At 37.6% G+C, this 25539-nt stretch overlaps 1 protein-coding gene across 1 annotated transcript; it reads right to left on the reverse strand.

The window, feature by feature from the left end:
* Nucleotides 1-3842: 3842 nt before the first annotated feature.
* RBM46 (RNA binding motif protein 46) lies at nt 3843-18499 on the reverse strand. Its single transcript, XM_014943365.1, has 5 exons — nt 18437-18499; nt 16562-16723; nt 12936-13403; nt 10758-11540; nt 3843-4016 (listed from the first exon to the last, which is right to left on the reverse strand). Exons 2-5 carry the CDS (start codon nt 16710-16712, stop codon nt 3991-3993), a joined length of 1428 nt encoding a protein of 475 aa, XP_014798851.1. The 5' UTR covers nt 16713-16723; nt 18437-18499; the 3' UTR covers nt 3843-3990.
* Nucleotides 18500-25539: the final 7040 nt, after the last annotated feature.

The following is a 25539-nucleotide window of genomic DNA, read 5'->3' on the forward strand; positions in this document are numbered from 1 at the left end:
TGCCCTGGATGGTTATTACTTGGGATTCTTCACCTCTTTCAAGTCTAAAACTTTATCTGCTGTCTTAGTTAAAAGCATCGCCGCATTCTCAAAATGTAAGACTGGAACAATCTTGGTTTTGCAGGCTTCTTTTTGAAGATATTTAAGTGTCCTTATACTTTTTGAGATTTCCCCAACTTCAAGCAATACTAAAGATTTTCTTTCAATTCCCATGAATAGGTACTTGCATTCTGGAGTCCTAAAAATGGAGTCTCCTGGATTGCCTACAGCTCGCTGTGCTACTTCTCCAGAAGATGTAGGGGTGCCTGAAGTCCCCCAGCAGGACGTGCGCCTGCGAGAGTGATGCCTCCTGGAGCCTGATGGGATGGTGGGCCTGTACCAGACACCAGGTAAGAGTTCTGCCAACTTGCAACAATGACTTCAAGTCGTGGTGGCTCATAACAGCCTCGTTAGCACTGTGAAAACAGGATCTATGCAGGGTAGAGAAGTTCTAAATAGTGCTCTAAACATCCCCCTCACACACCTTTTCTTGGTTGTTTTGGGCCTAATAGGGCTTTCTAACTGCAGGAAGGTTCTATTTAAGACCTTCCTCTGGCTGTCCATTAAGTTGAACACTAGGAAGAGATGATGAAGTGGTCATTCTTTGTTAGGCACAGTAGCTGTGCTAAGAAATTCACTGAGAGAGAAGACTTGTAACAACTGACTCCCAGAGAGCTGGTGGCTTTTACCTCAAGAGCATGTTAACGCAGTAACTCCCAGCTGACTTGCTCTTTAATACTGTTTCCTGCTTAAAAGAAATTGCCATTAATTCAGTAACTCTCGTACACGCTACTAAATAGGATGCTCTCTCTTGGGGACAGTCTCAGTTCCCTCCACCCCATCTACTGTTTTTTCCCCAGGTAAAAAAAAAAAGGGTTGGAAGATAGAAGTTTCTACCCACAACATCCTTGCTTCATAAAATAGGCTTTACCAACCATAAGGTAGTGATAATATTTTTAAAAGAAAAAAAAAAAGGCCAGCAATCTGATGCAAAAGCTAACTGTAAGCATAAGGAACACCTTCCCTTATTTAGGGCAGGGGGTCTAGCGCAAAAGAACAAAACTGTTTTGGTAAAGTCAGTGGCCTCTACTTTCAGAGGGACTTCCAGCTTCTAGACCAACGACAGAACAGGGTGGCAGACGGAGTCACCTGTCTCGGTTATACAACGGGACTGTGAAAAAAATCTGCAATGCCTTGTTTTCCCCTTGTCACAATACTTTCAGAAGAAATACGTAGTTTGGTTTTTTCCAAAGGTTAATAAGCTCCAGTGAGACTTATATAAATATGAAAAATATGCTTGCAATTTTGCACACTGATTAGAGATTTTTAATGATGTGCTCTAAATAGACTTCAAAACCCCTGAATTACAGCTCCTGAGTGTTACTGCTGCTTCAGCTGCTTATTCCTTACACCTTTGTTGTTACCTGCAAAACAAAGACCAAATTCTGTCGGAGGGCTGCACTTGGCTTACGTCTACCCAGTACTCATTACACTCAAACATTTGATCATGGTTTTGTACAGTTGCACTTGTGGGGAATATTGAAAATAATTGCCAAGGTACATGCTCATGTTAATAATGATGGGAGTTACTAGTTTGTAGCAAAACTACTTTTTGCAGGAGGCTGCTTCGAAGACAGGAGGGTGGTTAGAAATCTGAACAGGAAGGCTGCTGGACACCTGAAAAATACCATCCCGTGGCTTTCTGCAGAACTGGTCACTACCTCCCTTCGTTCTCTGGGTAAGTCAGCTCTCCTACAGCTATTAATGCTATGCAACCTTTGTACATCTTGTCACACAGCTCCCTTAAGTAGCCAACAATACCAATTCTCTACCTAGGTTTGGTTGGCCCGTATTTCCATTCGAAGTATTACAGAATACTGTTTTATCAAATCTTTCCTGTATATGCAAAAGTCTACCATATTTTCAAGGTGTCACTGAAGATGCCTATATAAAAAACTTGCAATACAAAAGTCAGACCTAATCAAGACACCTGAAAAATAAAAGCAAAGCTCATTTCAGCAGCCCGTAGACTGGAATTCTCAGGTGCAAATACTTTTAAATTAGTTCCCCACACCTTATCAGCACTATACCGTATTATTCTATCTCAAACATTGATTTTTGTCTGGCCCCAAGGAGCACTTTGTTAAAACATGAAGTAAAGCAAAGCAGGCCCCCTCTTCTTTCCTCCCAACAGAGTTTGTTAGGGAATCATAACAGTTTAACAATTTTCAGATGTGACAGATGCTACTAAGCAAACTTGCTTTTTAAAAGTGACTTTTCTTTTTTCAAGGCTTCGCTAAGCCCGTCACTTAATTACCCTTCCTCTTGTTCAGCAATGCATCTGCACTGGAGCCTCTGGCCAAAGCTTGCTAGTATAGAAAATAAAGGGAATCCCACAAAATAAGTTTGTGAAGGTACCATGTGTAAAATAAGTATTGTTTACACACACCAAATACTAACAGCATAAATTTAATATAAATGTTGATTGAAGTACAGAAGGCAAACACATGATATCAACATTAAAAATTACAACATTTAAAACTACTATGTAGCTAATATCAAATTCAAATAAAATTAAACTGCTATAACTGCAACTAAATTAATTTATAACTAAAATATATAATGGACCACAATAGTTGACTGCTTTTAAGAAAAATTATTCAACTTTAAATATTTCCACTGCATCGTTTTCTGTCTACGTAATATTCCTTTTTGACAAACGCTTTTCAGATAAAACACCTTACAAGCAATACTTGCATAGGTCAGGCCCTCAGACTCTTAATATATGCCACTTGTCCCATTCCTTGACCAAAAACTGAAACTATATACCAAATTCAAAAAGAAGGATGATCTGCTGTAATAGTTTCAGATTTTAAAAAAGAAAAAGCTTTTATTTTTTGTCATTCAATAAATAAAGCTCTTTACTTAGAATTGCTAAATAGTCACAATAAAAATCAAGATGGCTCACTCAAAATGAATTACATATACCCGATTTAAAAACTTGAAAACTATTTTCAGTTTAATGCTAAGCTATGTTTTTTTAAGAAGAACACGGCCTGATTAGAAAGCGAGTAAGCTGCTGTTCAACATGGATACCACAGGCAAGTAGCAGCGCTGGTTACAAGGCACAGCCTGGATAAGAATAAGGCCCCTGTGAACATGGAAGCACAAACGTGTCCCAGCAGAGAGGTGCTAACAACAGGAAATGCAACTTACTGAGCTGTACAGAAAAGTACATGTAATTTGTATGTGTCAAGATTCTCTTTTGCCCATTTTTGTCTCAAAGAATTTTCTAAGGTACTGCATCTCAATGTTACGACTACAGCAATGTATCTCATGCAGCCTGATGGTACGTCAACATAAAGCCCTTCAAAATACCACTCCTTCATTGATGTAATGCTTTACCAGAAGCAAAGATTTTATTGGACAAGTTCTTCCCATAAAATTTTGCATCAAGTTACAGAAACAAATCCAAATCTGGGATTTAAGTTTCATATTATGCATGTTTATATATAAAATGGCAGGGTTACCAGGGTGATGTAGTTTTGATTTTTTGTAGGTTGCTTTTTTATGTCTGCTTAAGACTTATTACTTACAATAGAAACTGTAAAAATTCTGCGTGAAACTCAAAACACAGGATTAGGAATTGTAGTAAATTATTTCAACACTAAAAATAAGCTATTGTTGTATACACTATTACAGGTACTAAAAATCTTTTAAACAAATTATCTTTTCAAAACAAATTTAATCCAGCTAACCAAAACATTTTAACATTCAATTTCGTTAATCTTTAAAGTGAAATGTTTAATACACACATGTGCTTTAAAGAATTATTCATCAAAAAACATGCAATGTGAATTTCTGGTAATCATGTTATCAGTGTGATGTTCTTTTTTCTTTTGTGGCAAGATCCAAAGCAACGAATTCCAAACTTTCCTTCTTCAGGGCAGTTCAAGCCAAATAGGGTGTACAGTTGGCTGCAGAAAAAGAAAGGTAAGAGGGGAAGAAAATGACTTTTGATTTCAGCAAGCATACTGCATTACCTATTCCAAGATGGGCTTAACTATTAAGGAACTTAAGATACTGATGTAATGAAAGCAGTCACGGTGTTATGCCAATGCTGCATTCTTCCCTTTCCTCTGCACCCCTAATACTAACTCAAATAATTAAGAAATTATTTAGTTAACAGTTCAATCAACAGCAGAAAGGACCTAGTAAAAAGGAGAAATAAAAAGTGAGAACTTACTAATTTAATTTTTTTCCTAAAAGCTTTATAATTTTTAAAAAAACAACTCCATTCTTTGGTACTGAATGTATTTTCTCAGCCTATGTATGTGTTTTTAACCAAACTTTACAATAATGACCCTTTTCTCACCTCCACTGAACACAAAGTATTAATAAAGACAACTTTAATGTGCATGAGATCACTGTTCTGAGTTGTATTTGTTATATATATCATATGTATCATAGCGGCAGTCTTTCCTATTACATATTTAACACTTTAGATTGGGGTGTATTATTAACTAAATACCAAGTTCTGCCAGATACACACTGCATAAACAAAACCCAACTTCATTGTGGTCATCAACGGACTAGAAAGGGCACTAAATTCAGTCCTGTTTTAAAATGACTGGCTCTACTGAAGTCAGTCAAGTTATTTCACAGATAAACATAGTCCACCACTGTAAATAGCTTTCTTACTCATTTTTTTCCCCAAAAGTTCTCCGACATAGGCCCAGACTTACAAATTTATGTTCCCCATCCGTAAGCAGCAGCAACAGAAAAATAACTGAATCTTCAGGACAAATCCTGGGTGACTCAGATTAGAAGCTTCGAGTGGTAAAGTTAACACCAAGCATGGATTTAATGCTATTTTCAAACTGCTTTATATTATAAGCTTTTAAAAACCAATCTCACAACACTCTGAGAAGATGGTAATCCTTACTTTAAAAAATGAAAGAGGCCTCAGAAGTGACAGACATCCACACTTAAATTCATCCACAACAGCATATTTGAAAAAAAGAGACCATTTACCCTTGCAGCATAAAATGCAGAAAGTTAAAAAATTACACTTTTTGCAAGTAAGAGGAGGAGACACTAGTCTCTTTCTTTTACATGAAACTGACGACTCAAAGAAACAGTCCAAGTCACCAGTGTAGGAACAACTCCACTTCTGAACATAAATTTCAACCCAAGCTGGAAATGCAAATAATTCACAAATGACTGAAAAATGACTCAGAGTCATTTTAGGAGTAAAAATCATAACCTTCCTTTGTGCTGCACAATCCATGTGAACATCAGACTGGGTGATCCATCAGCAGGTCTACAGCAGTAGAGCTATGGTCTCCTTTGAAGAAAAAAATGAACAGAGTATTTCTACAAGCCTTCTCAGAGGTGCGTATGTGGGGAAATAACCTTGAGAATAACTTCTCTCACAAACAGTCCAAACAGTGCAGCTAAGACAGTGTCTTTGAGGGGGAAAAAACCTGCACCAAACACAATCCTGGGAGCTTCACTCACCTCTACTATCCCACTAGGCTGCATTCAGGGACAGCAAAGTTATGTATGCTTGCTCAGGGGCTGTGATAAAAACCATCATGTATAAGTCATCTGATAAATATTTAAGACTTCTATATTCATACTGTTAAAGAACATCATATACTACATTCTGAGCTTTTCTAAAAAATCACTTAAAAAACCCCCACCAACCAACCACCACGTATCATCTGTATTTTCTAAACAAAGCCAGCAATTTTTGTAATTTTTAGAAACCATTATATTTTGTACCTGGCTCTTGCTTGTTACAACAACAATATAGTTAACTTTGATAAAGCAACCAAGCAAAACAACAAATCAGTAAAATAAAAACATTTCACTTGAACTGTGATACCTTTAAGTTTTTTGTCCAAAATCTAGGACAGACAGCAGTCTAGTGATATGTTTGTTCTGAGACCCAGATGCTGAGTACAGACTCTTGAACAAGTTTATACAAGTTTTATCCTTGACTTGTAAATTGCTACTGCATGCAGTATTTAAGAAGCTTAAAAAAGCAAATTCACAGCAGTAAGACATAATGCTTGTTCCACCTGTTTCAGTACAGTTTACTACATATATTATATGTGATAAACTGAAATTAAACTGCTATTGACATGCTATAGTTAGTTATTAAATGCTTTTCTTTCATTCCGAGATTTATCAGTATATTTTTTACCATTAAACACTTTGTTAAATACTCTCCTCTACCTAAAAATTAGCTTCTTGAATTGTGTCTCAGTGAGACACAACATGGAATAGCATGTGTGAGCGAGCAAAGAATACGCTACTGTGGAATACACGTGTAAAACCTGGCACATCCCCAAAAGAGAGGAAACTTTCCTGAAACTTATTCCCTTCTTCTCCATCACCCTCAGACTTAGTAGGCAGAGAACTCCCTAGAACTAAGCCATTGCTGCAGAGGGATCTCTGCTCCCCTTCTCACAAATGGGCATCCAGACATGTAATTTCCATATATTTAAACAAGCCTGAGTTTTTTTCACATTCTTGATCTGTTCATGATTCATCTGGTAACATTAATATGTAGCTTATTCATCTTTCAGTGAAATCATAGCTTTCTGTATTTTCTCCAAGCATCGTTTTCAAAATATTCAGGTGACACCAAGTGGTAAATTGTTGTACTGCTGTCTGTTCAGGACCACTGTATGCAGTAACAAACAAGTATTCTGCTATGTGAAAGTAAATACAGAAATATGTATCCCCCCCAAAAAGCCAATGGAGTGCTCTGAGATTGTTTATCATAACAGTCCAATTTTAAAATGCTATCAAATCATCTCACATTCACTTACCTTAGTCTGCTTATACACTCTAAAAAGAAAAAAGACCTGTACACATGATCAAAAATTAAGTGGGAAAAAAAATTTAAGTTCCTGTAAGAGAAGTTACTTACCAGAAGGAATTACTCCCTGTCATCTTTGTACATTCAAGCTTACAGTAAGTTGCTTCCAAGAAGAAACACACTCAGCATTTTCTCAAAATCACTGCTTCTTATAAAAAATTAAAAAAACCAAACACCAAATCCAAAAAAAAAAACCACCCCACAACACATGCATCATTCACCATACCAAACCATGCAACAGACACTTCAGCGAGAAGGATGGGTCCTCTAGCAACTCTTCTTTAGCTTCAGATGTTTCTTTCCCACATAGTGTGTATATATCAAATTGGAACAAACCCAACTCCTATAGATTAGATAGGGACAAGAAATTCTATTTCTAGAATCCTTCGGGCCTTGTTTCTGTATCCCAATAATGCCAACATCAAAAAGAGGGTTTTATCAACAAGAAAGAGGTATATCTTTCAGAAGTCAGCCATGTGTATTTGCTTTGAAAGAGGGCTTTTGGATGCTCTGTGCAGGGCCATATCCTAAGAAACAAGAATGCAGAGACCATCAAAAGCAAAAACTTTTCCAGTTCAAAGATAATAAGACAACATTACCAGCACAAGGACATTAGGTGGACATCTTTTAAAAAACAAACCTGAGATACAGCAATTCTGCTAAGCAAGAATTCACATTAACTGTGATCGTTTCACACACTGACATGCCAAAATCCTTTAAAATACTGCTAATTTAAATTCACTTTATTTTTTTTTCCCTATAGCACTTATAACTATAATTGAAGAGATAAAAATCTCATCACATACTTTATTCATTTTTTTTAAACTTGTTTGTACTCTGGATTTGACCACAGCTGTGAATAATCATTCTCAGTCTAATATTTTTTTTTCAATCGTTCTGTTGATTTTTTCCCAGAGAAGTATAGGAGAGAAAATATTTTCTTTAGATAATGCTATCTGAAAGCCACAAAATGGGCAGGTATGCATGGTCAAACATAGAACCTGAAGCTGTCTTTATACTTCTTTAAAGAAGGAGAGCATCACACCATTATTTTGAGTTTACTGTCTTTTTTATCTTCAGGATTACATGTATTATAAAGGTATGGCCCTAACTTTCATAGCTAGAAAAAAGGAAACAGACACTCAATCGTAAAACAGCCTCCACAATGTGTACAAATTCAGGCACAGATACTCAGCCATTTCATTATTAAAAATAAATATAACTGAACACTTTGACCATCTGAAAGCATCACCTTCTGGAAGTGACCTACTAATGCAAAACAAACATATCTCCCCTAAGGTAGAGACAATGTATAAGGCTTTGCATTTGGAGATTCTTCTTCCTCTAAAACCTTCTGGGCTCATAATAACAAAACCAAGAAAAAGAAAGCTTCTAAGGAAGTAAAAAAGCTTGTTTACATTTCAGTCATGTCTGGCCAAAAAAAGGCACCACAGTCAAGCCTGAAGTCTGCTACAAACTGCGTGCAAATGAAAAATCTCACCACAGCCTAAGTATCAAGAGACTTCCAGAACAAGTGCTAAGTAGCAGTATTAGGAAGACAAGGATGGCAACACTATTTTAACAATTTGCTATCAGCAGTAGCTTTTCCAACCCAACAAAACTAGAACAGGTGAGAAAAAAAAAAAAGAAAAAAATACAAAAGGGAAAAAAAAAAAAAGAGAGGAGAATAGAGAACAAAAACCTCTTTGCTAAAGCATTTCTCAGGAACAGAAACAGTCATCACTAATACAGGAGTCCACTTAACAGAATCACAGAACCTTTCAGTTACTATTTCTGCTTCTATTTCCCTGAAAATTTAATTTCACTGGGCCAAAATTATCAAGTAAAAGCCTTTTAATAAACACTTCTTGAACTGTTCTCTTCTCTTTCCATTCCTAAAGCAGAATCAAGGTTTAAATCCCTGAATACATCTTTAAATACAAGGATATATTCCTGGGCCCTGTATGCACGCACAGCTAATCAGAATAGGATTATTTACTGTATTTTATCATCTCATTGTGTTTCTATGCAGAGCTGCACTATAGAGGACTGCTATGTCTGACGCTTCAGACACCTGCCCACATACAGTAGGCACTATCCACAGAAAATGCCTCCTGATTTAAAACCTGTAAGTTCACATCTTAAGAAGGCCAATATTCTAAACTAGAATGTGAAAAAACACAGCAGTCTATTAAAAAAACTGAAATAATAGTAATTGAAGCACCACCTGTTCGAACTTCCTAGGTATTATAAGAAATTCAGAAAGAACTTGCCTACCACTCCAAAAACCAAAACACTCCATCCCAAACAACTCTAGCATTGCTCCAATTCTGAATAAAAATAAAAATTCAAAACCACAACAAACAAAACCAAAAAACACCACAACACCACAAAATACCCTCAACTTTCTACATGCAAAACAAGAAACTGCTTTGTATTATCTGAACAAACCTATCCTCTCCAGTGTAATTCTTCACAGAAAGATTTTTACACAGAAAGAAAAAAAAAAAGAAAAAAAACCCAAAACTCTGGCTCAAGGATTCATTAGAAACATTTTTTTTGTAATGACATAAAAATATTTATGTTCTACAAAAGACTCATTTCATGATACAGCATTTTCCAATCTAGTCATGATGACAGAAATCATGCAACAAATACGTAAGAATGTTACTCTGCAAATCAGAGAAATTACATGATGGTTCATAATACTTGCAAACTTATAAAGATCAACCCTATCTCATCTTCAAATATACCAGGATGCAAAGGCAGAAAAAGAGCTAACTAAGCAGAAGTGAAACTGTACAAAAACCCCAGGTGGAATAAATTAAGCCTTCACCTGGAAGTATGAGGAGTTTTCAAACCATTGTGGTATGGCTCCGTAACAGCCTTCAAATCCGAGTACCAAAGAGCCGTAATTCTCATTTCTTTGAGGATGAAGTTTGATCAGATGATAACTACAATTACTAATGAAACCTGGCACTGGAAAGCAGTTCTGTGTTCTGAATGCTGTGTGCTGAATGCTCTGAAAAATGCTGGGCAGGAACTAGACTGCAAAAGTGTTACATTTTGTATTATTTATGTGCTTCACTGTACAGAGCAAGAGGGAAAACACTGTCAGAACTGCACTGATCTTTCTTCTTAGTTATGAGAAGAACAGGTTTTACTGTAGCTTTTTAAAATACAAAAACTTTCTTTTTCTACTAGTTGCATTCTAATTTTAATAAATGGAATATATATAAATGAAGATGCTAGACTTGACTTAAAAAGTAATTAAGAAGAACAACTATATCCCTGTTTTCTCTAATTTTCTGGTTAAAAAACCCGCTACATGGCAACACTCTTTACCCAAAAAAATGCATGTAGAGTGAGGTAATGATACTCTGCTAAAGCGTTAAGAATGTTCATGAAGAGGAATCAAAAAAAGCCTCCTCAAACTATTTATTTACCTGAATATGGATCTACCACTCCTGGTTTTTCTATTCATAATAAATCAAGAACAGAGAAAGCCTTTCAAATATTCAGCACCGTAATCATCACATAGATGATCTTATACCTAAGTCACTTAACATGCCATCTACTTCTTCCTTATAAATCATTATGGTAGACAAATGTAAGCAAAAATGACCTTAGCATTGAACTGTATATATGTTTACACTGTGTTTCTTCAGTGGTCTCACCTGATTCTCCAGATTCAGCTAACTATTCTTCTGTAGACTTACACTTTGTATAATACACTCTCAAGCCAAGATATGTACACAAAGAACATTTTTAAAGTAACTTTTCTACCTTAAGGTCTTAAGAACTAAATGAAAGCGTTTATGCTTACCTAGATGGAGAAGTGTAAACTGTGCTGCCAATTCCTTTGCACTTTCTACTGTTGTACAGAGTTTGTCTGGCATGAAGTAACTCTGGGAACCATCTGCAATACCAGGAATAAGCACCTTGTACACCAAGAGTATTTTCCCATCCTGACTTGTGGTTGAATACAAGTAGTATTCTGGTGGTGCCCAGTTATTTTTATTGCAAAAATAATCCAGATGCATTGCTGCAGAACTGAAGTGACTGGATTTTAAAGAATACATGCTAATTGGAGTAAGCTTTATTCCTGGAAAAAAAGGGTATGTACATCTTTCAACTTCAGGAGGGCCTGGACTGTGCTGACCATTAAGACGAACTGGAAGACTTGCTGGCTTCCCTAAGGATTTTTGATGACTGCCTTCTTTGTTAGGAAACCCTAAGAGATTTTCAGAACTGGGACTTATCTGACCATTAAAATGTTGCTTCCAAGTACCTTCTTTGTTAACTGGCTTTGCCAGTGTTACCTCAATATTAGCTCCATCAATGCACTTTCCATTCATTACAGACATAGCAGCAATTGCATCGTCTCGATGGAAAAAATGAACAAAAGCATAGTCTCTCAGCTTCTTTACACGTTCAACTACTCCTGGCTTGAACTTGTTGAATTCAGCTTTAATTGTGTCCTCTGTGGTAGATATCATCAAATTTCTTACATATAATACTTTAACTCTCTGCATTGTTTCTTCATCGACTTCTTTCTCTGGGTCTGCCCAGTCTACTTGGATAGTATGACCCCAGAGTTGGAATGTTCCTACAGCAAAGAAGCATTACATCAATAAGAAATATGCAAAGGAAAACAAAATCATTCTTATCAACTACCTCTAGAAAAAGTGGGTTTTGTTGCCTGCATCTACTTAAGCAAAGCATGTAAAATATTACTACTTGAAATTATTAAAGAAAGTAAGACTCTGCAAAAGTCAAAATGTTCTATCTGTACCCTTTGGGTTAATTAAGCACCACAAGCTGTAAAAACAGACACACTGTGGTTTTGTGACATGCATATACACCATAAGCAACATATTCTTTTACTAGCTAGTAAACACAGCCTCTTCAGTAATATTACCACCTAAAAAAATAAGGTCAACACCTGGAAAAAGGATCTAAATCTAAATGCACTAGCATAAGCCTTACTCTACATTGCAGCAGACACCAAAACCATAAACTAAAACAAAACCCCACAATTTCCCCCCACCCCCACACTTTGTTACTCATTTCAAGTCAACATTTTCAGTATTACACAATTAGTTTATTGTGCATTCAGTGATCTGAATATTCCTCCACTACTTTGCAAGGCCTATGTAAGTCTTAGCTAACATGCCTTCTTAACAGTCAGCAATTAACCCAAGACTTTACTAAACCTTAGCCTTAATAATACATTCATTTCAGCAAGGCCACTGCTGTATTATCTCTTTTAATTATTTTGCTTCTCCGACTATATTGTTACATTTCCTCCCCTATTTAATTCCTCTTCTTTTCCAGAATTTCCCTTTTTAACTGTATCTTTACCTATTCCTTCCTCTTTCAACATCCTTAATCCCTTCAACTTTCCCTCCCTCAAAACATATAAAAAAGGTGCAAAGAAAAAGTCACCTTCTACTTGTTAAACTCTTAAAAATATTTTCTAGTAGAAGATTGAAGACCTACTTTGAAACATTTTTAAAATATGAAACGTCAATAACTTCACATATGATACTCAAAAGAAGTAAGGGACACATTCCAAGCCTTATATTTTTTAAGCTCAGCTTTAAGAGAATTCATGTGCAGGGACTAGTGCATGCAAATAAAAACGGGATGTGTGCCCAAGCAAATATGTATCTCAGAGTAAATTACAGCAACTTGTGTTTAGGAAACAGATGTCTGCTCTTTCATTCTCAGAACTGCTTAAATTTCAGCTTCTTTAAAAACAAACAACAACAACAAAAACAAAACCCAACAACAAAAAGTCCCCAGAACATAAAGAAAAGAAACCTGATTCGTGAACCAAAAAACCCCCCCCAAAATCCTCTTCAGCTGAATGGTACTAATGCAGTTTTGTAACTCTCAAAATACTTTAAAGGAAAACAGGGACAATCCAGGACCCCACTCCCCCGCAAAATGGGAGACAGATACTCCCCAAAAAACTCAATTTAATTCCAAACAGGTTTACCTGGGATTAGCCGCCTTCTAGCCATTGCAGCTGCTCTGTGAGATTCATATTCCACAAAAGCAAAGCCACGATTTTTAGTTTTGTCGGTGGCATTTGGATAAACAATGACATCCACCACTCCTTCTGTAACTTTTTTCATTTCATTCAGTATTTCTTCTTTCTTCTTTTCTTTTGGAATTGCTCCAATAAATAGTCTGCAGTTGTCCAAGCTTACGCAGACACCAATAAATTTCCCCGGACGAATTTCATAATTATTAAGAATCTTGATGGCTAGCTGGGCTTCCTCTTTAGTAGTGTACATCACAAAAGCATAGCCTCGATTCTCACCACTGAATTCCATCATCAGTCTGAACTCATAGATCTTCCCAGCTCTCTCAAAAACGGGAACTAATTCATCTTCATACATATCACGAGGAATCTTACCCACAAAAACTTCACATCCACGAGGTGGTGGAGGACCTTCCCAACCTTAAAATAAATTGTCCAACAACAATCTTAGTACAAATGCCAGAGAGTCACACTTCCCTAACAACCCCCCCACTCTTAATTTGGAAGTGGGAGTTAATTATTTATTTTAGTCTCAATCTAAAACTAGCATATTCCCATCTATTACATCTTATTTTTGTTATGTTTAAATAAAAAATGCCATAAGACCACAATTTGTATTTCTTTTAATTTAAGTACTGTTCGCAAGTTAAAACAAGAATTTAATTAAATATTTTACTTTTGCTTTAAGTTCAGAATAAAATATATTTAGGTGATTTTTTAATTAACTTAAAACTTTTTCCTTCATGTAAGTATCATCAAAGACCACTTAATTTACTTGCGAAAAATTTTTTTTAACAAAATTGGGAAATTTTTACCTTCTCAGAGTAGAGATTTTCATCTATAGACTGTTCACTAAGAACTACATGGTATACAGGGAATCTGACAATTCATCAGAATTGACATGCATTTGGAGCCACACGCCCATGGCTTATCTAGGAAAAAGTTTGGCTCTGTTCCACACAACACTCAACATCATCATTTTCAACTTTATACTCAATTATGACCACTTCAACTAGGGCCTGACAGCCCATGGCAAATCACACGGTTTGCAAACTAGTACTGCCATTACTTAACATTGTGGCAGTCAGTTACCTACACAAAAAAGCATAAACCAACAGTACAAAATTTAGGAGCTCCAAAGACAAAAAGTAACTGCACACCTTGATCAGGAAAAAGGGAAGAGGTTATGCTTGACTATGTAGGAAAGTCATTAAATTAAATAACAATGTTCATTTATTAACTAGCTAAACTCTTACCACCATCCTCAGTCTGGTAACTAATTAAACAGTGATTCTCAGTAAGCAAAATCCATTTACCATTCCAAAAGCTCATCTTCTAATTTTAAAGCTGCAGATTAACTTAGCATTACAGCACATTACGGTCAACTTGAGTAAGTTATGACTCCTGACTTAAAGAAAAGCTGGTCTGTGATACATTTGCCAATGAAGGACATATATTTAACAGAGTAAACGTGGAAACAGTTAACGAAAAGCACCATTCCTCAAGTAGATTCCAACTGACCAGAGAGCTTCCTTGACGGGGTACTTGATCTATCACTGGACAATAGATTATGGGATTCCCTTTTTTTGCAGCAGTTCAAGTAATCAAACTTCAATAACATCAGGCCGCCTAGAGACATTGTAGAATGTCCTTCTCAGGAGACATTCAAAACCTGCCTGGATGCATTCCTGTCCAACCTGCTCTAAGTGAACCTGCTTTGGCAGGGAGGTTGGACCAGATGATCTCCGAAGATCCCTTCCAACCCTTACTATCCTGTGATTTTGTGATTATAGTTATAATCTTGCCACTGTTAGTGAGATCCATGCCATCTCAAATTTCTTTCATTTAATTCTAATGACTTGCATCCCTAATGACATAAGTATGTCTCCAGCAATCAAAGCAGAGGACCCAAACAAACTTTTTTTTTTTTTCCTTTTTTTGCACATACTTCAAAAAATATAGCTTTTTAGGGTCATTTTGAGCCAGATGAGCTGCTTGCTCTGAATAATGTACCAGTCAGGTAAACAGGATGACAGCAGGAAAACAGAGATGACAGTGAGACTATCTCCTCTGGCAGCAACACAAGCTTATAGAAACCACATCTTAAACAAGCAAAATTCACAGTGAAACTCTTCATCTACAAACAGTAATTGTAATTGCTTACAAACCATCTCAAGTATTCAAGTCTCATCTGGCCTAGAAAACCATTTATAGTAACTTAGGGTAATTTCCAGCCTAAGCAACTATGAAAATAGATGGAGATTTAAAGGAGAAGTATATAATTAATGTCAATGAACAGATTTATGGAAGGTACACCTTGTCAAACACATCTCATTTCAGAAAAGATTAATAATTTCATTAATAAAAGTAACTTTGCCAAACAAATACACTTAATACTGCCTAATGTCCTAATTAAAAATCATAATTATAATGTAATAATTGTATTACATAATTTAAGAACAGGCTGAGCCCTCAGAACGTAGTCAGTTATGCCCTGCTGTTCATTTTCCAGTGCCATTTCCAAAATAATTTCACAGAGGTCCATTTGCCTATTTTATATAGGCTAGTAACAGTATGTACACAATTTTAGACCGGAAAAACTTCAAGAAAGAAATAATTTTGATGCAGTTGTATGTTGTATCTTAAACTACATATAGCAATGAGTTATACAGTTCATGTTTATAAGCATGACTTACAAAGATATGGGATTACAGACCACAAATGAGAACAAACTGTAACAGCTGCACAAAAAAACAGCAGAAAGAAGGAAAATTCTAAGTGCACAATCTGACTCAAAAGCGAGTATTACTGTATTCCATGTGATACAACCAGGACTAATGGCAAAATTTCTGTACATTACTGATGTCAACAATGACACTGGACAAATTATTCAAATAAATGCTTCATAAAGATTTAAGGTGTTTGATTCATAAGAATAACAAGAAATGTCAAGATAAAGGTAACTGATACAGCATTATTACATAGATTATGTTAGATATGGAGAACAGATTAGTCAACTCTGAAAACAAAATGAGTTGGCACCAGTGAAGATAACCAGTCTCAGATAACAGAGGTTTGTAAAAAAAATGCTTTGGCCAATGCAAGTGGTAAAACAAGGAATAAAGTAGGTCATGCCTGTTATCACCAACTTGTTTGTCCCTTCTGTGCCATTAAACGTTTTCAAGTGTGTTCTCAGTCATATAGAATCATAGAATTGTCTAGGCTGGAAGGGACCTTAAAGATCATCTAGTCCAACCATCAACCTAACTCTGACAAAAAAATAAATAAGAAATAAGCAATAAAAAAATCACTAAGCCATTTTCCTGAGGACCATGTCTACCTGTCTATTGAACACCTCATATTTTCAACCCCACATTTGTTTTGCTTTTAAAGCTACGACTTCTTAAATCCACCAAGAGCAAATGTTCAACACAGTCTAGCACATGAGATCCTAAACTGTACTTCTGGTCACTGTCAAGATACAGGACGTACGGCTACACAAATTTTCAGTCTGATTCAGTATAGTTCTCCTTACAGAAAATATATTCCAACTTCCGAATCTCAAAAGAAATGCTTACCTGGTGGAGGACCACCAAATTTTCTTTGCCCATTTTCTTGAATCATGCTGTATCCAGTCTTTTCCATCAGGGCCAGTAAAGCAGCCTCCTTTTGAGTGCCACTTCGGATTTTGCCAGATCCATTTGGTGCTGCTTTATTTTCCTCATGCATATCTGCAATAGCTTCAACGGAACATTGCAGATATTTCAATTCAGATAATTGAAAAAGTTGTTATACCTATACAGAAGCTACCAAAGCACAGCAAATCAACTTACGCTACACTTGCCTATTAACTGTGACTTTGTTTAGCATAAGGCTTCAAATCCTATACCCAACTACTATCACCTATATATTTGCTTTCAGAACATTGTTCTGTAGCAGTCATAATCTTGAACTTTAACCAGCAACTATATATTCTACATTCAAACTTTTTTAAAGTGGTATCACAATTTTCTAAGTATGCTGCCCTTCAAGAAGAATAATGAATTGTTTCATAAATTATGTTATCACAGCTCTGTAGAGACCCATATGCTACTCAAAGTGACAAGTTCCACTTTCCTATTACTACATTTTATAGAAATATTAATGATTTTAAAACTGTATTTTAGTACAAACATACTTAATAAATACATTTAAGGCCATGCCTAATTAACACAAAAAATTCAAGAACAACAGTAATTTAATTAAAACCAATATGTAATTAAACAAGGCAGAACTGTCTGGCAAAACTAAGGTGTTGAAATAATTTCATCTCTGGGGTCCTTATTTTCATGCCTTTACCCATTTTCACCATTTCCAAAACTAAAGAAGCTTATCAACACAGTTGTTGCCGCTCTATCCACTAGTCCCCTGGCACGCCAAGATCTCCTACAACAGCTTTAGGTTTCTATCATCTAAGTGATGGGAAACAATCACACCAAGGAACCCATTTGGTAATTACCAACTTCACTAGTCAAGTCCCTAAAAAAATTAACTTTCAAGTCAGATTTTTTTTCCACTGCCTTCTTCCTTCCCCAATTTATATTTCTTTTGCCAAGATTTTCTGCCTTAAGGTCTACAATACAGCTTAATCGTTTCAAATGTGCTTTGAATAAAAGCAATAATGAAACTATTCTTCAGTGCTTTATTTTCACACCAGCCCTCATATGATGTAAGAGACTGTACACATCCCTTAATTAGAACGGTGATAGAATAAACACAACTGCAATTTTTTTCCATCCTAGAAAAAGACTACTTTTGGTTAAGTCTTTTCTATCAAGCTGGTATTCATTTTGGGGCAGGAATCCATGCCACCAACTGTGGAGAAGTTTATATGATACCTATTGCTGGTCATTAAAAAAGTCAATCCCCAAACAACTCCTGCTTTCATCAAAATGAGATTCCTGAAAGGAAGCAGAGTAGATCACACAAAAAAATCCGACAGACAACAGCAGTAACAGCATGCCTCTGATCTGCTACAGGTGCTGTCCCATCTCCTTTCAGCAAGTGAATCACATTTACTGTGTTCCACAGCCTACAAGCCTTATGGAGATGCTCTCATCAGCAAATCTCTCAGCAGTTTCAGGCCTAACAAGGTATGGATAAAGACAACAAAGAAGTTGGGGCAAGGGAGAGGTAATTTAATTTTCCCTTTGTCTCAATGTGTTCCCACACCCAGCCAAGAACGTTATCTGTAAGAGCAGCAAGGGGACACCAGATTAAAATCGTGGGAGTTGAGGAGGGCACCTGCAAGGCTGGCAGAGAGGTGAAGAGGCACTCAGGAGCTAGGCCGAGACCAGGGGAGGAAGCAAAGGGACTAGGGACTGGGATCAGGACAAAAACGCCACCTGAGGCAGGAAAAGGGACACGGTGGACAGGGAGAAAAAAAGAGAGCAAACCAGCAGCCTCATAAATACCCTGTGCTCCTCTCGCCGACTCCCTCGTTGAAGGCAGCAGCCGCGGCCCCTCCTCTACACACCCTCGTCCCTCACGCCGCCTCCACAGCAAGGGCCCGAAGCCGCCACTGTCCCCAAGGAGGCCAGGCCGCTGACACGCCTCCCCGCTCTCCCCTTGGGAGCCCTGCGCCACAGCGGGACAGAGACACGGAGGGGAAAATCCAACCGGGCCCAACGCCTCCGCCAGCCGCCACGCCGGCCCGGCCCCGCCGCCACAGCTTTCCCTCGTTCTGCCCCCGCCTAGCCAATCACCGCCCAGACAGGCCGGGCACGGGAATAACTGACAGCCAGAAGCAGCCAATCGTGGCAAAGCTAAGGGCGGGCGCTCGGCACGCGAGCCCCTTTAAAAGGGGCGACCGTTGGCGGAAGGCGGACCGCTGCTGTGCATGGTGCAGGCGCGGCCGTAATGGGCCGTTGGGGCGTCGCGCGCGGGCGGTGCCGCGTGGCCGACCTCAGGGCGGGAGATCCGCCGCCTCAGAGCCTCTCCTGAGGGAAGGGGTCCGGGCCGGTTGCCCGCCTTCCCGCCCGACCTTCCTTCCTAAAGCTCAATGTTAGCTCCTCAGAAAACGCAGCGGGTGCTTTTTGTGTTTTTTCAGCTTATATCTGCTTTTAAAAGGTGTATCTGGGCCTTCAGGGTATGCTGCTCTTAGAAGTCCCATCAAAACTGCTTTAATGGGCACATATCAAATGCACCAGTATCAGTAAAGAGCGTGGGATTAGCTTGTAAGGTCCTCAATTAGTTATAAAAATGCCACGGCCCGCTTTCCCTATCTAGCAAATGAAAGTTAAAGCCAAAATACTTTCACTGAAGACTTCTCCCTTTTCCTAAGATACAAATGCTCAACTGATAAATCCCAGAAACTTTAATCCAGGATGCGTAAATTCATCTTTATTACTAAGGCGTTTCAGAGCTTCTAACAATCTAGTTTTAAATTTGTATTACCTTAAAATAGTGACCTTAAAATATCCCAATAGTGGGATGTTTACCTATTAAAATTCACTTATTTTTTCAAAGAGAATTCATATTGGATATTTACGTATTAAAATTCACTTATTTTTTCAAAGAGAAAGCTTATTACCCTTTTACTAATAATGGCATGATAAACTAATCATGTATTTCACAAATACTCCATTTAAAAGTGTGTGTGGCTAACATAGCGAAGCTATTGCCCTCGACCTTAAATTTCACCACTGTTTGGTTTCAGGTTTCCTTTGTTGTTTGTGTTTTTTTGACTACATCTAAATCAGCCACAAATTAAATTAAACCACCGTTTGGTTTCAGGTGTTCTTTGTTGTTTGGTTTTTTTGACTACATCTAAATCAGCCACAAAGCCTCTGGTGGGAATGAATATGGGGTATATTAAGCTAAATGAAGTTTGGGGTATTTTGAGTGCAGCTCGGTGTCCCTGCTTCCTCAGAGACCTCTCACTCCCTGGCAGCAAACTCCATGTGTCTCAGCTGTTACTGCTGGTGGAACGTACTGAAAGAAAAAATCTCAACTAAGCGAAAAAAAAAAGGAAAAAAAACCAACCCAAACACCCAGGATTTTCTTTGTATTTCATGTAAGTGACATCTGCCTGGATAGGTTACCACATGCAGCCATTTCTAGGGACAAATGACTGCTGCTCTCGGATAAAGGAGCTGAAGAGCTGCTCAGCTGGGAATGTTAACCTCTTCCAGCACTTAACAGCAGAAGGTCTCAATGCATATGCAAATTTGACAGCAGGTTTTTGTCTTCAAGATGTGACATGAACAAAATAGAAAATCAGAATAAGCAAAAAGTGTTCAATGTTGACGTTACTATCTCTTATTAAACATCAAAGTCAGACATAGGAACTAAAGACTCGTTTGGTTTTCTGGCTGACCCCTGCCTCTCTAAAAGAAACTAATGATCCTTTTCTTCCGTTCCTCACGTGCTAATTGGGTATCAGAGTTCTAACTACCTCCTTGCCCACAGGTGTTAGCTGCTTTTTTCTCTCTGACAGTCTAATTGTTGAGTATAATTAGGTTTCACTAAGAACAACTGTTTCTAACCTGTATTTGTCTCGGATTTGCTGTGACTTGTGATCAGGTCTGAGCTGAATATTTTAATTTCTTTTCTAATAAGACAATATTTACAGCGGAATACAACATTTTTATTCAAGCAAGCAGTATATCTGATAACTTCAGGTCTTCAAAACAGAGTTTGCACATCTGAAAGCTTCTTATGGCTAAATCAAAACTCTATTCACCTCAGCACTCTCTGAAGTGTTGCTTTCCTTGTATTACAATGAGCAAAATCCTCACCAAGCGAGCCCTTCAGTCCGTCTCCCATTCTAAAAGGTTTAGTTACTGTTAACCTTTATCACAATGCCTAATTCTATCAAGTTGGTTACAGTGGTAGGGGACAAGCCACCTCTCTCCTCCAGGTAGGCACGGCCCCTGGTGAATTCTGCCTTGTTTTGATTTCTTCCCCTTGTGCTGAATTGCATTCTGCATTCAAAAGACGTATCTCATTCATTTTTCAGTGGCCATCATTTGGATAAGTGTGGTAGAAAAAGGGCAATTAACATTTTAATTCCCATTTCTAGGGGTGACAACTTCACAGCAAAGGGACAGTTTCTCAGTTGTAATTTTTTTCTCTATATGTACATACATAAATACCACTCATCCAAATTAATGCTGTATTTTAGTTCACTTTTTTAATGGACTTTAATTAAAAGATGGGAAAGAAGACCAGGCCCAGAGCAGTGTTTGTTATTTATCAGAGTATTTAGTTTTTACTGCTTTATTGAATCACTGCTTTAGTACATAACTTAACTTTTAAACTTGATAAATGGAAACTTACCATTGAATCACTGCTTTAGTACATAACTTTTAAACTTGATAAATGGAAACTTACTTTAGAATTATTTTATGTGAGTTACAGTATAATTTGCAGAAAGCATTTGGCACAAATTCTGGTTAGAAAATTACTTTAAATTGCAAATAATGTGCTATTTGCCCTAAAGCTTTATACAGTTCCTATTAACACTGAGTTAGTTCCCTCATGAATGTCTTTTTGAAACTGTCACAAATAGATGGATAAGGAATGAGAGCAGAGTCCTGCCAAGATTATGACATTTATTCCTTTGGCTTAATACGAAAATGTGAAAGAGGCCTTTTTCTTACACACTTTATTTTATAGCACTGCACCAGACGGTTGCTTTTCTTTTCCGTGTAAGTTATTTTAGGTAGCTGTAACACAGAAGTCCTTGATGTTTTTTAACTTCTGTTTCATTGGAATGCTAGCAAGCCCCAGCATATATATATATTCCTGGAGTAGGCTGTTACTGCTGTTGTAATATGCCTTAGTAGAAGCATAAGGGGGTTTTTTTGGTTGGGTTTTTTTTTTTTGTCAGTGTAGATTTTACTATGGCCTGGAGCAGGAAAAGAGGGTATGTGGTATTTCTGTGCTCTTGACAGGTTTGATATGTAGGTAGTGGAAATACTTGAAAAGGAAGCAGACATCCTTTGAAGTTTAGACAAAGGTCTCTGTAGAAAACCTAGACATAATATGATTGTAAATCTAATTATAGTAAGCTGTCTAGAAAGACTTAATTTCAGTCAATCAGTCCATTTTAGTTTGGGTTTCAGTTTATCAAGTAGCTGCAATGCTAAAAACGTTTAGTAGGATCCTCCTAACGAGGCATCTCAGCACCTGAAGGGTCTTTTTTTTCTTGAAAGGTGCTGTTTGCTCTTATTCAGGTTTCTGCCTTAAAAGAGTTGCAATAATTTATAACTGTAAAATTACAAAATCTGATATTGCTGGAATAAGCATTTGGGGGAAGAGAGTATTAATCACAGAGACAACATCATACAGAATTGCTTTTCTTTTTTTTTTTTCAGACACACATGCCACATGATTTTAAAATGCAAATATGCAATGTATATGAAAAAATGGATCCCAAAGCACATTCTGTCTTCACTTACTTAAGTATGTCAACAGTTTCACTGATGTAAATGGAAGTAAATCAACTTTAGGCCAACATTGCTGAGCGCAGAGCGATATAAAATGTGTGTAACGAAGTGTGTAAAACTCTTCTGCTTGTTTTTTCCTCCATTGCCTCCAGAACTATAGTTTTCTGCTCCCTCTGTATCTCGCTCTAAAAACCTGGAGCCTGTGTGACAAAGCTGTGCCTTTAATCAGGGAGCAGAACGGCTGTTTTCTGGCAGTACAGCTAACCCCCAGAGGGAAGGAGCAGATGAGAATTGATGAAAATAATAATGCTGGTTGGTGGAAGAAGGGGTGAACGTCAGGGAACAGGAGGGAAGAAAGGATGGGAAGGAGGGAAGGGCCAAGGGAGATGAAGAATCCTGTCCTGCCGTACTGCGGTCTTTTGATGCCCCACCATTACAGAATGCTTTCCCTTCTGATTTCTAGGCAGACTTTCTAAATGAATGCTGAAATGGCAGTATATCCTCTGCACACCTGCACAGCAGTAATTAAAGAGGTTTGGGGGTTTTAGTGCTTCTGAAAGAGGCTACTGCTCCAAGCGGCTGGAAACCAACATTTTCTTTCCACAAAGGTATGAAGCACAAAGGTCTATGGGGCGGCCTTCCTTTCATCACACAGCTGGTGTCTCGGTCCTCACCAAAGAGCTCAGAAAGATCGGAGACCATCCCCTCTCAGTCACTGCTCATTTTTTTATTTCTCTGCAAATATTGTCAGAAAATACTTGAATTTATGGTGTCTCCTGTGAAAGTCTTAGAATGTGTTTCAACATTGGAACCAAAGAGGCATCAGGCATCAAACTGTAAAGTCTTTGGTAATACCTGATCTGACCCAGACATGGAACTGGTAGTTTCCCAGGGAGGCTGAAGATTTGTATATCACATCACCTTTTGAATATTTAGTAATTCCAGGGAATAAATTATATTGAGTGCAACAGTGGAGAACAAGATTTAATTTTTACTTTTCCTAGATTTAAATATTTAAAATACCTTTATTGTGGTTTGAAAAGTGGAAAGAGCCCACTCTTTCTTTAGGCTGTTCATATTTGGCTTTGAATTCCAGCTTATTCTGAGAATCCTAAAAGACATCGATTTATCAAACTCACATCCTTTTAATTTATAATCCAGCTGCTGGGAGCTGCTGACTAGCTTTTAAGTCAGGAAACTCTGGACTGTCAATGCCAATTATAGTTAAACAACTTAAAATGCTTCTGTGTAATTTTCTTTATATTTTTCCTGAGGCTTTAAGGATATAATGCTATGCTTGGAGACACAATTAACAAAGTCTGAAGTAACGTAACCTGTGGGTTTGTGTGTTTCTTTCATTCATATGTATACACATATTTATATATATATTTGTATATTATACACACATAGAATCCCACGGCTTATCTTTGGGGTTTTCTATACTAAGTACACTAACAGAATGATTTTTAAATGCTTTTCTGTATCTAGCTGTTGTCTTTCCTACAAAGCCTAGTGATCCAACCAAAATGACAATGAAAAATTAAACCAAGAGCCACTACGTTGTGGGCAATTATAAACAAAATCCATGTTACACAGTTTAACTGTTCCTTCGTGATTTCTGGTTAAGATGTTACAACAGTGAAACAGGAAATCAAAATCAGCATTTCCAAACCTACTGATCAGTTACATGATCTTAGTAAACATCTGATTTACTCTTGTTTTGAATGTGAGTTTCACTGTTCCCAGTTTGCTGGAGATGTGCACAGTGCATTTTCCTGACTGAGAGAGAGCCACTAGGTGGGAGTGTGTTATCTTACAAGAAGGTTTGTCAGCCCCGGCTGTTTTTATTTTGGAGGAGCTCTGCAGCTCCCTTTCCCCAGCATCCAAGAGATGCTGCAACACCATCCACACCATGTCAGAACTGGTGACCGATTTGGGATTTTTTGATGCTGGGGAGACACAGCCTGCCTTGCTGCTCCTCAGGCCCAGGAGGACTCGAGCTGGAGCAAAGGCAAAGGCTTATGAGAAGTTACACCCTCCAGAAAGCAGCTCTCTTATCCAAACAGGGACCACAAGCACTCTGCACAAGCTAGTTATGTAGAAAGCCCCAAAGATCCAGGCTAAAAAAAATTCAGAGGATCACCTTACTAACATACAAGCTAATAATTAAAAAAAAGCCTTGTTAAAATATATCAAAAGCCAGGGATTTGCCAGAGAGAGAACTGACAGTTGATTAAGATACATAAAAGGCCTTTTGGGAAAGTTCAGACCATGGCAAAACAAATTTTTTAATTTTTTTTTTTTTTTTTTTAGCAATACAAAAGTAATAGAGACGTTGCCAAAGTAAGCCCATTCTTTCCTAGAGGAAAGACATCCTCATGTTAGTCCTAAACTGAGGGATGGATAAAAAGCATTTTAGGACTGATAAGTAAACTCAGAGTTACAAGACTGGGTGTAGTCGAGTCTAAAGAAACTCCAGGATGATGTTGGACTGAGAAGTGTAATGTGTAATAAATTTCTGAGGGCAGCCGTGGTACTGGAAGGATGGTGCCAAATGAGCGGCTTTCTGAAGCACAAATTTATGGAAACTACAAAAAAATCTGACATCCACCCCAGGAATATCTGAGAGCTGTAAGACTCTAAGTGGAAAAAATGAGTGCAAAATGATTATTCATTGTTCCCTGTAGTACAAGAAGGGGAGGGACAGCTAATGTAATCGTCAGGCAGCCAATTTAAAATAAAGTGCTTTTTCATATGTCATAATTAATCTTGCCATAGAACCTTTCACAGGCCAGACAGATAAGCTGGAAAAGGAGTAAGACAGGTACACTTAGGGTAAGAGTATTAAACATGATGAAACAAATGCAAACTTTAAAGCTGGAAGTTGGTTAATTGCTGCTTACCGAAATTGTTGAGAATATTTCAAGACTCTGCCCGCAGCCATGCCTGGTCACGAAGTGCTCACTGATGCTCATTGGTGAATACGAGGTGAAGAACCTTTGGGTATTGCCAAGTTAGTTCCTCTGTTCCTACAGTGTTGAAAAAGTTGGGCCTTGTCTAGAAGCTCAGGTCTCTCAAGGTAGTTGTTAACAGTGTCTGGTTGTCTTGCTGCAGCTCTGGATTGA

This window comes from Calidris pugnax, unplaced genomic scaffold (genome assembly GCF_001431845.1).
Source record: "Calidris pugnax isolate Ruff unplaced genomic scaffold, ASM143184v1 scaffold15, whole genome shotgun sequence".
Classification (NCBI taxonomy): Eukaryota; Metazoa; Chordata; class Aves; order Charadriiformes; family Scolopacidae; genus Calidris; species Calidris pugnax.

What these genes read in the sequence shown, in the direction of transcription:
- RBM46 (XM_014943365.1), bottom strand. Translation starts at nt 16,712, where the DNA reads ATGCATGAGGAAAATAAAGCAGCACCAAATGGATCTGGCAAAATCCGA. An exon ending in TAGAAGGCGGCTAATCCCAG is followed by an intron (nt 11,541 to 12,935) that starts GTAAACCTGTTT and finishes TCTTTGCTGTAG; the next exon opens with GAACATTCCAACTCTGGGGT. An exon ending in GTTTACACTTCTCCATCTAG is followed by an intron (nt 4,017 to 10,757) that starts GTAAGCATAAAC and finishes CTTTTTCTGCAG; the next exon opens with CCAACTGTACACCCTATTTG.